General features: G+C 41.6%; 3 protein-coding genes across 12 annotated transcripts in view; 1 reads left to right on the top strand and 2 right to left on the bottom strand.

Moving 5' to 3' along the window:
* Positions 1–7,969, bottom strand: zbtb24 (zinc finger and BTB domain containing 24). 2 transcript variants are annotated; one of them, XM_008399069.1, is made up of 7 exons: positions 7,815–7,969; positions 3,983–4,781; positions 3,714–3,881; positions 3,266–3,349; positions 3,094–3,177; positions 2,905–2,986; positions 1–2,177 (listed from the first exon to the last, which is right to left on the bottom strand). In XM_008399069.1, exons 2-7 carry the CDS (start codon positions 4,743–4,745, stop codon positions 1,319–1,321), a joined length of 2,040 nt encoding a protein of 679 aa, XP_008397291.1. In that variant the 5' UTR covers positions 4,746–4,781; positions 7,815–7,969; the 3' UTR covers positions 1–1,318. The 2 variants fall into 2 exon arrangements, with proteins under 2 accessions (XP_008397291.1, XP_008397290.1); XM_008399068.2 differs by lacking the exon at positions 7,815–7,969 and adding an exon at positions 6,645–6,730.
* On the top strand, positions 5,859–11,360 carry ddo (D-aspartate oxidase). 3 transcript variants are annotated; one of them, XM_008399066.2, is made up of 5 exons: positions 5,859–6,336; positions 7,934–8,142; positions 9,100–9,208; positions 9,291–9,467; positions 10,467–11,360. In XM_008399066.2, the coding sequence occupies exons 2-5, from the start codon at positions 7,971–7,973 to the stop codon at positions 11,023–11,025; spliced, it is 1,017 nt and encodes a 338-aa protein (XP_008397288.1). In that variant the 5' UTR covers positions 5,859–6,336; positions 7,934–7,970; the 3' UTR covers positions 11,026–11,360. The 3 variants fall into 3 exon arrangements, with proteins under 3 accessions (XP_008397288.1, XP_008397289.1, XP_008397287.1); XM_008399067.1 differs by lacking the exon at positions 5,859–6,336 and adding an exon at positions 6,843–6,927; XM_008399065.2 differs by lacking the exon at positions 5,859–6,336 and adding an exon at positions 7,142–7,367.
* Positions 11,277–12,163, bottom strand: part of sash1b (SAM and SH3 domain containing 1b) — a 61,406-nt gene continuing 60,519 nt past the window's right edge. For all 7 annotated transcript variants that reach the window (XM_008399054.2, XM_008399055.2, XM_008399056.2 and 4 more), the window contains one exon: positions 11,277–12,051. In XM_008399054.2, the coding sequence (XP_008397276.1) occupies positions 12,025–12,051 (27 nt within the window). In that variant the 3' untranslated portion in view covers positions 11,277–12,024. The remainder of the gene's footprint in view (positions 12,052–12,163) is intronic.

Genomic DNA, 12,163 nt, shown 5'->3' with positions numbered 1-12,163 from the left:
AAATACAATGATGATTGTGGTTATAATGTAAAAAAAAGACAGAAAAAGGTCATGAATTATTTTGTAAGGCACTGTACAAAGATTGTTAAGTTCAGGCTACATCGTTCTTTCTATATATTTTTGCTTCTATTCATTTTTAATATAAACATGTTAATGTTTATATTTATTAGTTTACGGCATCATTATTTTCCTGTAAAGACTTTTGTGTTGTCTTTCAAATCGCACCAGATTATTTCTTACAAATAAACATTTTTCCATTCAAGACTTAAGCTCTCTGAGTTCTAACATTGTATTCTTTAGTTTATCTGTTAGTTACAACTGAGAAAATGACGGCGCCTGCATATAATGAGCAAACCAAGAACAGGCCCTTAATAGTGTATCCAAATGAGAACAAAATACAGACCTTTAACTTTTAAAACATCAGCATAATCACAACTTTAAAGAAAAAAAGAACATATTTAGAGTCATTAGCCAAATTGATCATTTCATTTTCTATCCAAAATGTGACTGTTGGGGAAGTAGGTCAAATGATACAAAGCTTATTAATAACACAGGGTTTCTGCAAGTTTCACCAACTAAATGTAAGACTTTTAGAGATATTTTCAAAACCATTATGAATAGAATATAAGACTTGATTCAAGACAGAAATGTACAAAATAAAATCACAAATAAATAAACAATATTGGTTAGGCACAGAACTGAGCCAATGGCTAAGATGAACATCGTCCAGATAAATTAGCACTTCCCCATGATAGATGTTTAAAACCTAGACAGTCACGCAATGAAAAGCAATGAAAATGTCTACAAGACTCAGTTTTACACAACAATAAAGTCCTGGCAGAAAAAAATAATGCTAGTGGTATATAGTATACCACTAGCATACCACTAGCATTTATACTCCATGGTATATGTGCACTAGCAGGAATATATGCACTCCATGGAGTGGCAGAACAATTTAATATGAGATCAATTGTTCTGCCACCACAAAATTTAAGATGTGTGATGAATGTATTTCATCACAGTTTATTGTTTTTCAATCAATTAAAGAAAATTTGAAGGCCTTAATTTTAGATACATCAATTTAAGACTTTTTAAGGGTACGGAGAGACCTTATGGTAATCTTCTTATTGATTAGGATTAGGTGTCTCCATTCTTTTAGTGTAATCTTAACATTTAAGAAGGTCTCCGCATTATTATTATCGATGAGCTGAACAGGTAAAATGTTCCATTTCGTTTTTGTTCTGAGCACAGGCCAACTTTCTGATCCGCCTCCATCCATAACAACAAACGTGTCAGCAGCACCGGTTTGTTAGCACCTTCACATCTTAGTTTGCATAATGCATTCCTCTGAGCTGTCCTGGGGAAGGCCAGTGGTGTACAGGTAAGACACGGTCCCCGCCTGGATCTGGAATGTCTGCCCCTGGATGTGGTGGCTGGAGATCTGCTCGCTGGTCTGGCTGATGGAGATCGGTTGGCTGACCTGGCTGCTGATGTGGATGGCCTGGCTGTGAACCTGCGAGCTCTCCTGCGCCACGGCCAGCTGCTGCGGCTGCTGCATCACCTGGAGGGGCCGCGCTATCTGCAGAGGATGCGGCGGGCCGTGGTGGGCCTGCAGCTGGTCCATGGCTTCTTTACTCAGGGTGATGACGTGCATCTGCTCCGGCTGGTGGCTCTCCAACATGCCGATGGAGTGAACCTGCGGGGCGTGGGCCGCGGCGTCTCCCTGAGCGACCAGCGCCAGGTTCTGGATCGGCCCCGCCGGCTGGGCCAGGAGGGTGACCCTGGAGTGGGCCGACTGCGCCGTCTCTCCGTCAGCGGCGACTAGGCTGATCTCCTGATCCTGACCCGGAACGAAGTTGATGTTGTTCACCTCGCCAGCCACCACCAGCTGGATCTCCTGCTCAGAGCTGAGCGCCGGCGGGTATGGCTGCAGATGGAGGACGTTGCGCGGCTCCTCCGGCGGCGCGGCTGGTGAGGCCTCGGTCGCCGTGGCGGCGGGTCTCTCCTTGTTGTGAGACTTCGTGTGCGTTTTCAGGTTGTCCGGCCGGGTAAAGGACAGGCCACAGAAGGAGCAGGTGAAGGGTTTCTTCCCAGAGTGGGAGGCGATGTGGCGCCGCCTGGCGCTGGGGTCTGAGAAAGACTTCTCACAGATGCTACATTTATACGGCTTCTCACCTCTGAACAGGAACGTAACAGAAAGGCTTTAGTCAACATGAAGCACTGATTGTTTATGACAACATTACAGCTGGTGTAATATTAGAGGTAGGTGATATGAACTGAAAGTTTTATCACAATATTTTACAGTACTACTCTATTAATTAGGTTTTTTGGTAACACTTTATTTGAAGGGGTGACATGACACTGCCATCAACATAAAGGAGGCTACATGAATGTTTAGGTATGTTGTCATGACAGGTGATTTGGTCAATGACGACACTTTTAACGCAAAGTCACATTAAAAGTTGCATTAAAAGTCCTTTAAAATTGTCAACTTTGCATTAAAAGTGTCATTATTTCTTAAGTGACACTTCATGACAACAGTCAAACATTCATGAGGCCTCCTTCATGTTTATGACTATTTATATGATTTATTCTTTTATCCATTTTATTTATCTATTTATCACTGAGGGTACCACTGCAATTTTGCTATGTTCTAGAAACATAGCGACAAATAAAAAATCTTAAGTCTTATATCAGATATTTTACACTATCCTGATATAAAAACCCTTTTTACATAATTTCTACACTAAACCATAGAGCTAGCAGATGAACAGAACAATGCAGCTGAACAGTCGGGGTAAACAGAAGTTGTCACAGTCTGCGTTAATATAACTGGAGAGTGTAATCGTTGGATATCTGTGTATCTAGACCGCCAATAAATCAGTAACAACTTCCATCCCTCACCTGTGAATCATGATGTGTGTCTGCAGCGTGCTCTTGGCTGTGAAACATTTGCCACAGATTTCACAAGTGAAAGGCTTCTCACCTGTGGAAAACAAAGTTTCCGCACGCTGTGAAAATGACGCTTGGTTTCTGGACAGAAAGATGAAGAAATCGTTTGGATTTTTTTTTAATTTTTTTTTTTTATTTTACCAGTGTGAGTTCTGAGGTGCTTCTTCAGCTGAGCTGCATCCATAAACTTGTGATGACACAGATCACACTCTGGTAACGATTTACCTTCAGATTAAAAATAAGGAGAAAAAAATAAAGTGATGTGAAAAGTAATAACACCAAGCATGAGCGTGCTTAGCGGGTATTTTCTTACCTGTGTGAACTCTGTAGTGGCTTTTCAGTTGTTTCTTTTGAGTGAAGGTCTTTTCACATTTATCACAGTCGTAGGATTTCTGTCCTGTGGAAACAAGTAAGTCGATTAAAATGGGGAACAAAATGCTAACACTTTTATTGAACAGTGGAGAAGATAGTAAAACTAATAATTCCAACAATAAGGACAGTTTTAAGTTTTAAAAAAAAAACCCATCATTAATTGGAATTTATTTTAATCAATCAAATTAAGATATTTATCATGATAAATGATAAACGATACGATAAATGCCCAACCCGAGATGCAACTATTACAAAGTGGAAGTTTTTTTGTATTTTTAAAAACCTTACTTTCAGAGTATACTTAACAGAAAACCATAAGGCTCGTAGTTTTTATGATGAACTGAAACTCAGAGCCCTGATGAAGCCGGAGCAAAGCGCTGTGGCTCTACCTTCGTGGAGGTTCATGTGCTCCTGCAGGGAGTGTTTGGTGGAAAGCGCTTTTGAGCAGATGCCGCAAACGAACGGCTTCTCCCCCGTGTGAATGCGTTGGTGAGCCAGCAAGGTGTGCTTCTGAGTGAAGCTCCTCCCACAGACGGAGCAGTGGAATGGTTTCTCTCCTGGATGGGGAGCGGGATGGGACACAAACAGGAGAAAGTTCAGTGAGAGCAAGCGTCAGGACTGTTGGTCACAGACTTGTTGAATGAAATCTGTAAACAACCGGTGTGAGTTCTTTGGTGGATCTTTAAAAACAGATGGTGCTTGAAGACTTTCCCGCAGTCGTCGCATCGCGCCTCAGTGTTGGGGTACTTCCTCATGTAGCCCCTCCCCCCCGGCTCTTTGCTTCCTGCTCCGTCACCGCTGATCCTGTAGCCCTTGTATTTAACCGGCGTCCTTATCTTACGTTTGCTTTGACGCCTCTGGCCAGATCCGGTGTTGTGGTCTTCAGCAGGGTCACCCTCTGCAGCCTGGACATCGTCTGAGCCGTCACGGAATCCACCTGCGCTTTTCTTTGGCCGCCCTCGTTTGCGTTTCGACAGGTCCGCTGCCTCGGTTCTGTCTGGCGTCTTCTCGTCCTTCGTGCCTGTGGAGTCTGTGAGCTCAACGAGGACGTGGACGAGCTCGCTGACCTTTACCCTCTGAGCCGTGGCCAGGAGCTGCTCCGTGGAGCTCTCCTCCACACACACCTGGGCGCTGTAGATGAACTCCAGGACCGCGCCGAACGTCTTCGCCGCCATGCCGTCCAGCCTGTAGGTGGACCGCGGGACCGGCTGCTCTGCGGTGAACATGAGGGAGAAGTACTCGCTGCTGGCTGCCAGCAGAGCCTTGTGAGCCTTGAAGTGTACGTCCTCCACCACTAGAGTTATGTCGCAAAGCAGGTCTTTTTTCCGTAGCTTGTCGAATTTGCTCAGAATACTCTGCTGATGCTCGTCAGAGCGCAGGGGGATGATGGAGGACGACGAAGCCGTTTCTTTCACAGACATCTTCTCCCTCAGAAGAAACTTGTTTAGCAAACAATCCTGTAGAACAATAAAGAAAAATAGGTAATTGCGTGCATCTTCCTTTGTTGCACTTTTTATAACTTCCCAATATGCAGGCTAGATATTTACTTAAGAAGCTTTATGGAAAAAATTTACTTTCAGGAGTATTTTTACTACATTGTACTTTTTACTTGAGTAATTTTACTATGAAGCTATTTTTACTTGAGTTTTCTAGATACTCTTCCTTCCTTTAACCAGAAATTCACCAAACAATTGTAGTTTTTGTTAAAATTTCATATTAAACATATTAAAAGAAATTGATTTGGAAAAAAATATTCTTCTGCTTGATTTATCTTTTGTTACTTTCTAATTATGTTATTTACATAACTCATTTTTTATCTTTAATATACCATAAAATACATGTAACTTTATATTTTGGTCTGTCTGATGATGTAATGTTTAAATATATAATGTTTGATGTTTTGCTCAATTATGAATAGCCTTTTTGCCAAATAAGTTATTACTTTGACTTGAGTAATTTTTGAATAGCTACTTTGTTACTTTTACTTAAGTAAAATATGTTAAAATAGTGCTATTCTTAATTTAGTATAATTTTGGGCTACTTTATCCACCTGTGTAAAAAACATTTTTACTTGTTTTCTGTAACAGCAAAGAAACAGTCTTTTTTCTAACACTTCAGATATAAATGTTAAATTTTATAATGTTAAAACATTTTAATAAGTCAATTTATAATAGGGGGTTGCACAGTGGCGCAGTTGGTAGAGCTGTTGCCTTGCAGCAAGGTTCTGGGTTCGATTCCCGGCTTGGGGTCTTTCTGCATGGAGTTTGCATGTTCTCCCTGTGCATGCGTGGGTTTTCTCCGGGTACTCCGGTTTCCTCCCACAGTCCAAAAACATGACTGTCAGGTTAATTGGCCTCTCCAAATTGTCCCTAGGTGTGAGTGTGTGTGTGCATGGTTGTGTGTCCTGTGTGTCTCTGTGTTGCCCTGCGACAGACTGGCGACCTGTCCAGGGTGACCCCCGCCTCTCGCCCGAAACGTTGGCTGGAGATGGGCACCAGCACCCCTCCTGACCCCACTGAGGGACAAGGGTGCAAGAAAATGGATGGATGGAATTTATAATAGGTTTTCTTGCAGTTCAACTGTGAGACAACACATTCTCCCGTTTTCTACATGAAGCACTTTGCTTTAAATGACATACATCTTAATGTCCAGTGTTAAAGAATCATGCTTTCTTTCTTCATTTTAACATTTTTACTTTGTTCAACTGTGTTTTCATATTCTTGTCAAATGTGTTTTCAGGATTGACCAAACTGCAGGCTTCTTGACAGACAGGGGGGGGAAAGTACTGGAGTTTCAGCACATACATCATAAATTATACGCAGATAATCAACACAAGATGTTAGGTTATTTTAATATTCAAAAAAGGATTTAGCAAATATCGAGAAAATTGCTCTGAAGTCGCTTCTGCGCTCTGTTGCCATGGTGATTTAACTAGCTTCAAAATTTCTCCTTCACCATACAGAAATTATCCTTTTTTCAGATCAACTTCTCTCCGTAGTAGACTCCTCTGAGGTTGGTACAACAAAGCCGAACTGATACATTTAGTCATTGCTTGGTTTCAATGCTTGTTGTATTGTATTAGCAGCGTTCAAATGATGCAATAAATGTTTAAGAGATTAATTGAAGCCTTGACAGTTAGCAATCAAGCTAGCCTTTTCAACCAATGCATCCCAGGCTGACATGAATGAAGCCGCAACCAGCTAACACAGCTATGAATACGGTTGTGTTAATGTTCTATAATGAATGGCTGCTAGCAACGCATTCAGCAGACTTCTGAGAGCCGCAATGTAACTAAAACTAGTGAGCTTTAAGGACCTTACCTTCGCTGAACTCAGTGTGTCAAAGCGACTCGTTTATCGCGAGATGTAACGCGTGATCTGCGGTGCGCTGATCTACACATGCTCAGGATCGGCTTCACACAAACTCTATGAATGGACAACAAAACGATGCATGATTTGTAGATCAACAGTAACGTTTGTCCGCAACCTTAACCACAAATTCGCAATGTGACAAAATGTGGAAAAAGTTGAAGTCAACTCGCACCTGGAAATAGAGCAGCAAACGCGATCCCTGAACGTACAGAACAGGGATATTTTTTTCTAAGTAACTTTCTTTTTGTATTTTAAATGTTGCATTTTATACAACCAATATTTGCTGGCTATACCGCCTTTAGGACCTGTACGTTCGCGACCGAAGGATGGTCATCCCGGATGTAAGATGGGAAAGTTTGCTGAAGTTAGCCTCGGATTTGAAGCTTCCGAGTCCATAAAAAAAAATGCTTGATTTTTTTTAATTTTTATTTTTTAACAAAACAGAGATCAAATATTTTTACATTTGTTGAGTATTCAATTTTTATTTGACTTGTAAAAGCCAAGTAATTAAAGTTACCGTTGTGTAATGTATGTTAAATGCTTTTATTTTGGATAATTTCTTTTGAAAGTACCTATGGTAACAGAATACAAGTGTACGTGAAAAGGTTAACAGCATTACAGAAAAAGTCTGAAAAGCAACTCAAGTTTAGCTTCAGTCGATAAAGGAACAAGGTGAGTAACTATGATTGAAGTATTTTTGAGTAACTAGAAATGTTTATGGAAAAATCTGTGATTGTCGTTTATGAAAATAATTTATGAAATGGGCTATGCGTAAAGACGGATGGTGAAAATGATCGATAGAATAAACAACCTGCTCCAGTCCAGATTGAATGAAGCGGAATGGCCCTTTTCAAAAATCAGAAGCTGCGAATCGGAGGCCAACTTCAGCGTTGTAGAACTTGGATAAATACTATATCAAAACAGAAAGTCTGTGGATCGTTTTCTCTCCCTTCGGCGTTTGGTATCTATCTGAAAAACATTTCTCCTGTCGTGGAAGCATTTTTGTGCTTAATGTGTCAGCACAGCAGATGTATGCCGGCAGGTGTCGTTTTATAAATATGACATTTCAATGGCCGCGCTGTCGATGATTATCGCGTTATCACGGAGAAAGTTGCTCACAGTGACGTTTTGGTTGTTGGTTCTTGAATGGGATCAGTTACACCGCAACTCCTAGTTGAGGATTAACTTGGGCCGATAAAAAAAAAAAAAAAAAGTCAAAGCAAAGGTCTGTGTTTCAGCAAACCGGGACGCCTCTGCTGCCTGCGGCCGTGAGAGATGACGGGAGTCCGGGTGGTCGTGGTGGGGGCCGGGGTGGTCGGGCTCTCCACCGCCGTCTGCATCGCGGAGTCGCTGCCCGTCTGCTCGGTCACGCTGCTGGCGGAGAAGTTCAGCCCGGACACCACCAGTGATGGAGCTGCCGGGATCGTGTTTGCGGCTCCATTTCCAGGTGCGAGTTGACTTCAACTTTTTCCACATTTTGTCACATTGCAAAACTTACTTTTTTAGGGGGGAGGATGGAAGCAAAGTTGTTCATTTTAGTCTAAAGTGGTAGAAAAATTATGTTTTATGATCATTAAAAACCAGAAAAAGGCTGTCAGTACTATCCCCCGTAACTCTGCTACCCATGAATGAAACAATTTAATCTGAAGTTCAAGCATCTATTAGATTTAACTTGTGTACAACAGATGGTGTGTGGATTGTTTTCAACATATCAGTGTTATAGATATGTCTGTTTTCAGTAATGTCATCATTTCTCAGCAATAATGTCCATTTTTGTGCCATATTTATATAAACAAGTCGTCTCTTCTCACATATGACCTTGTACAAAAGAACTGAATGTATTTAAAAATGTCCTATATCAGATTTTAGTGGGTACTTTAACATACAGTAGATATAGATTATATTTTGTGAATTTCCCTACCATCTGATTAATAAAGGACAATACTCTGTTCTTCAGCAGGGATGGAGGCCGTTGGAGGCAGCAGAAGACTCAAAACTCAGGTGTTAGTTCAGTCCAGAGCTACAGATAAATTCATATTAGACTGGCCCAGTCAAAGCCCAGGTCTAAATTTAATTTAGAATCTGAGACAAACGGATGTTTGTACAAACTGTTCAAGGCACTTTCAATTGCCTTGTTGCTGAAAATGTGCTATATAAATAACATTACCTTACCTTAACCTTCATCTAGCCTGAGTAATCATGAGCCAGTTTGTAAAAAATAGTCAATTACTCTAGAGAGAAGAAACAAACCCCAAAAGACACATTGTTCCACAAAGTATCGACTCAGAGGACCGAATAAGATATTTTTCCTTCCGCTGTTACACGGTGAATTTTGATGTGCCGTGTTAAAATGTGTAAAAGCTGAAACTGATGATTTTACTGCACATCTCCCCCCCCCCCTCAGATATTCCTCTGGAAAGACAACGCCGCTGGTTCAAGGACAGCTTTGATCACCTTCTGGCTATCGCACAATCCCAGCACGCTCCAGATGCCGGCGTAATACTCAGCTCTGGGTACCATTATATAGATCATAACAGAAAAAAAAAATCACCAGTCAATTTTCATTCATTCATTTTGCTTTCGTTTCTTTCACAGCTGGCAGATTTTTAAGGAGGTCCCAGCCACCAAGGAGCCGTACTGGTCCGACTTGGTGATTGGCTTCAGAGCCATGACCGACCGTGAACTGAAACGTTTTCCAGACCACAAGTTTGGACAAGTGTTCACTACTGTAAAATGTGAATGCTCCAGCTACCTTCCCTGGCTTGAGGAGAGGTTTGTCCTATTTAGCTGATTTAAAGGGGATCTTTAAATCCACATTTTACACGTCATTTTGTTCGTATTTCCTTTTAATTCATGTAAAGCACTTTGAATTGCCTTGTTGCTGAAAATGTGCTATATAAATAAAATGACCTTACATTATTGTACATATATTTGGGTTTCTACCGCTTCTAAAAACGGGTCAAAAAACCATAACCGTTTTTGGCAACAAGCTCAAGTATTTTGGCGTCTGGAAAATGTCCCGTTTCAAAAACCTTCCAAGTGTAACATCACAAATCAGCAGGTGTTGCACCTCACCTAGCAACCCCTTAACTAGCAACCCCTTAACAAGGCAGCCCTAGCTGAGCTCCAGCACATTTGGTCAGCCAGTTTTACTGCTGTATCCGCTGTACAATGGCTGCTGGAAAAGAAGTGTTATGTTGTCGACTTGCCATCTAGAAATCACTTGCTGCATTCTAGTTGAATATGCAGGAGGCACCACTTTTGCTTTTCAAAGATGTACGGTTTGGAGCTCTGCCCATATCAATACCGAGCACTTCCAATCCAGAACCTGCAGCAGAATGAACAACATTCCTCATTCCCCTCATTACCATCCCATAATGTTTGCTTTGTCTATGTTTTGCTATATTGTTACCTAAAATATTGCTACTACTACCAATAATAAAGATGTAGGGTTGTTTAATTGCACATCTGTTGCAGCCGTTTTCATGCGAGTGTGTAAACGTTGAGTTTGGGGACGTGGCCAGCAGGACATTATTTGGATTTAAAGTGGCAGGAGGCCCTAAAACGGCTCAATCTGAAGGAGATTTAAACAGGCAGAACTAACCAGACTAAAATCTCATCTAAAAATGATTTTGTGCAAAAAAAAAAAAAACAGAACAAACATTTTCTGTATAGATCTACGGTAAAGTGTTCAAGGAATAGGTCACCTTTAAAATCTTACAGACTTGCTGTAACGTAAGCCTCATGAAGTATTGCTCGTTTTCCCTGCAGGTTTAGAAAAGCAGGAGGCCGGGTGGAGCAGAGGAGAGTCAGCAGCCTGCAGGAGTTAGGTGACGGTTTTGACCTCGTCGTCAACTGCTCCGGTCTCGGCTCCAAAGCGCTGGTGGGAGACCCAGGCGTGTACCCAGTCAGGGGCCAGGTCCTCCAGGTGGAGGCCCCCTGGTTGACGCACTTCATCAGGGACGGGGACGGGAAGACCTACATCTACCCCGGCGTCCACAGCGTCACCATAGGCGGGACGAGACAGGAGGGAGACTGGCGCCTCCATGTGGACAGAGGAGACAGCGCCAGCATCCTGGAGCGCTGCAGCAGGCTGGAGCCGTCCCTGAAGAAAGCGAAGGTTCTGGGCGAGTGGGTCGGGTTGAGGCCGAGCAGGAGGAACCCCAGGGTGGAGAGGGAGAGGATGCTCCTGCAGGGCCGCACAAGCGTGCCGGTCGTTCACAACTACGGCCACGGGGGCTGGGGGGTCACCATTGCCTGGGGTACGGCTTTGGACGCCCTGGGGCTGGTCAGACAGTGCCTGAAAGAAATGCCTCGGGCTAAGCTGTAGGCTAAACTAGTACGGCACTAAAACACGTCTTTACTAGAGACAGAACATCCTGGTTTATCACCACATAATATCCCCACACATAAAAAAAATATTTGGAAATATTTCCATTTGCAAAGAAGCGTAGGAGCACCAGCCGTCTCTCATTAAGGTAGCTGACTAACCAGCTTTTTAAAAAAATATAAAGTGAAGGACAGCGAAAGGGTGCAACATTCTGTGCAATAAAACAAACGAGAAATACTTTTTCCTTCCACTAAACCATCACTGACCTTTTGCCAAACTGTCGACTCACCTTGATTATGTGGGCCTTTGTCACATTATTGTATTAAAAATACTTTAAAAAAAAAGATTTTATACAAGATTCTAATTTAAAAATATAAAAATGAAGTGAAATTAATGCTCGAAACATCTGTAATGAATATGTGCCATTTATCAGTTTAACGTTTTTGATAATGTACTAATTTACTGGGAAATCAAAAGAATAATTACTTGGATAACTTTGTTAAACTGTAGCATAATGAAAATCTATGAAATTCTCATACCGGCTTATTTAGCTGTAAACAGAATATTTTTGTAGCAGTAAAATCTGGAAAGAATATTTTAAATTGAGATTTTTCTAGAGATTTTACAGAATGTCAGACCCTTAGCAGCGTGCTTGTACTTTTACATACAACATATTTAATAAAGCAAACTTTATTACTTAAATTAATAAACAAGTAAGCTGCATGCCATTTACAATAAAACACTAATTGTGGGAAACAGACAGGAAATGAGTCATGTGATGCTGCGGCTGACGTCTGAATTCTGTAAGCGTCATTACATTTGTATAAAACATTCATCCAAAAGGACGCACTGTAAACATTTCATTCATCTCATCTGGGAAGATATATTTACTTGAATGCAACAAGCATTCTCCAAGTTTGAAGCTTATGAACCTCGGCGATGTCAGATGAAATGCTGCTGAGCTGCAGCTGGACTCGGAACGGATTCCATTTTTCTAAATCAAAGAAAAGCCACATCCAGACACAGCTGCAGCAAAGACAAAAAAAAATTACAAAAAATTAAAAGTTTCCTTATTGCACGTGAAATCTCAACTTTAGCACAAATTGGTTCCAGTTTTGGGTAAACTCTTTGGAACTGG

Source organism: Poecilia reticulata, linkage group LG22 (genome assembly GCF_000633615.1).
Source record: "Poecilia reticulata strain Guanapo linkage group LG22, Guppy_female_1.0+MT, whole genome shotgun sequence".
In the NCBI taxonomy this organism is placed as follows: domain Eukaryota; kingdom Metazoa; phylum Chordata; class Actinopteri; order Cyprinodontiformes; family Poeciliidae; genus Poecilia; species Poecilia reticulata.
Note: the sequence above shows the minus strand (reverse complement) of the source record. Positions and strands in the feature narration are given on the sequence as shown.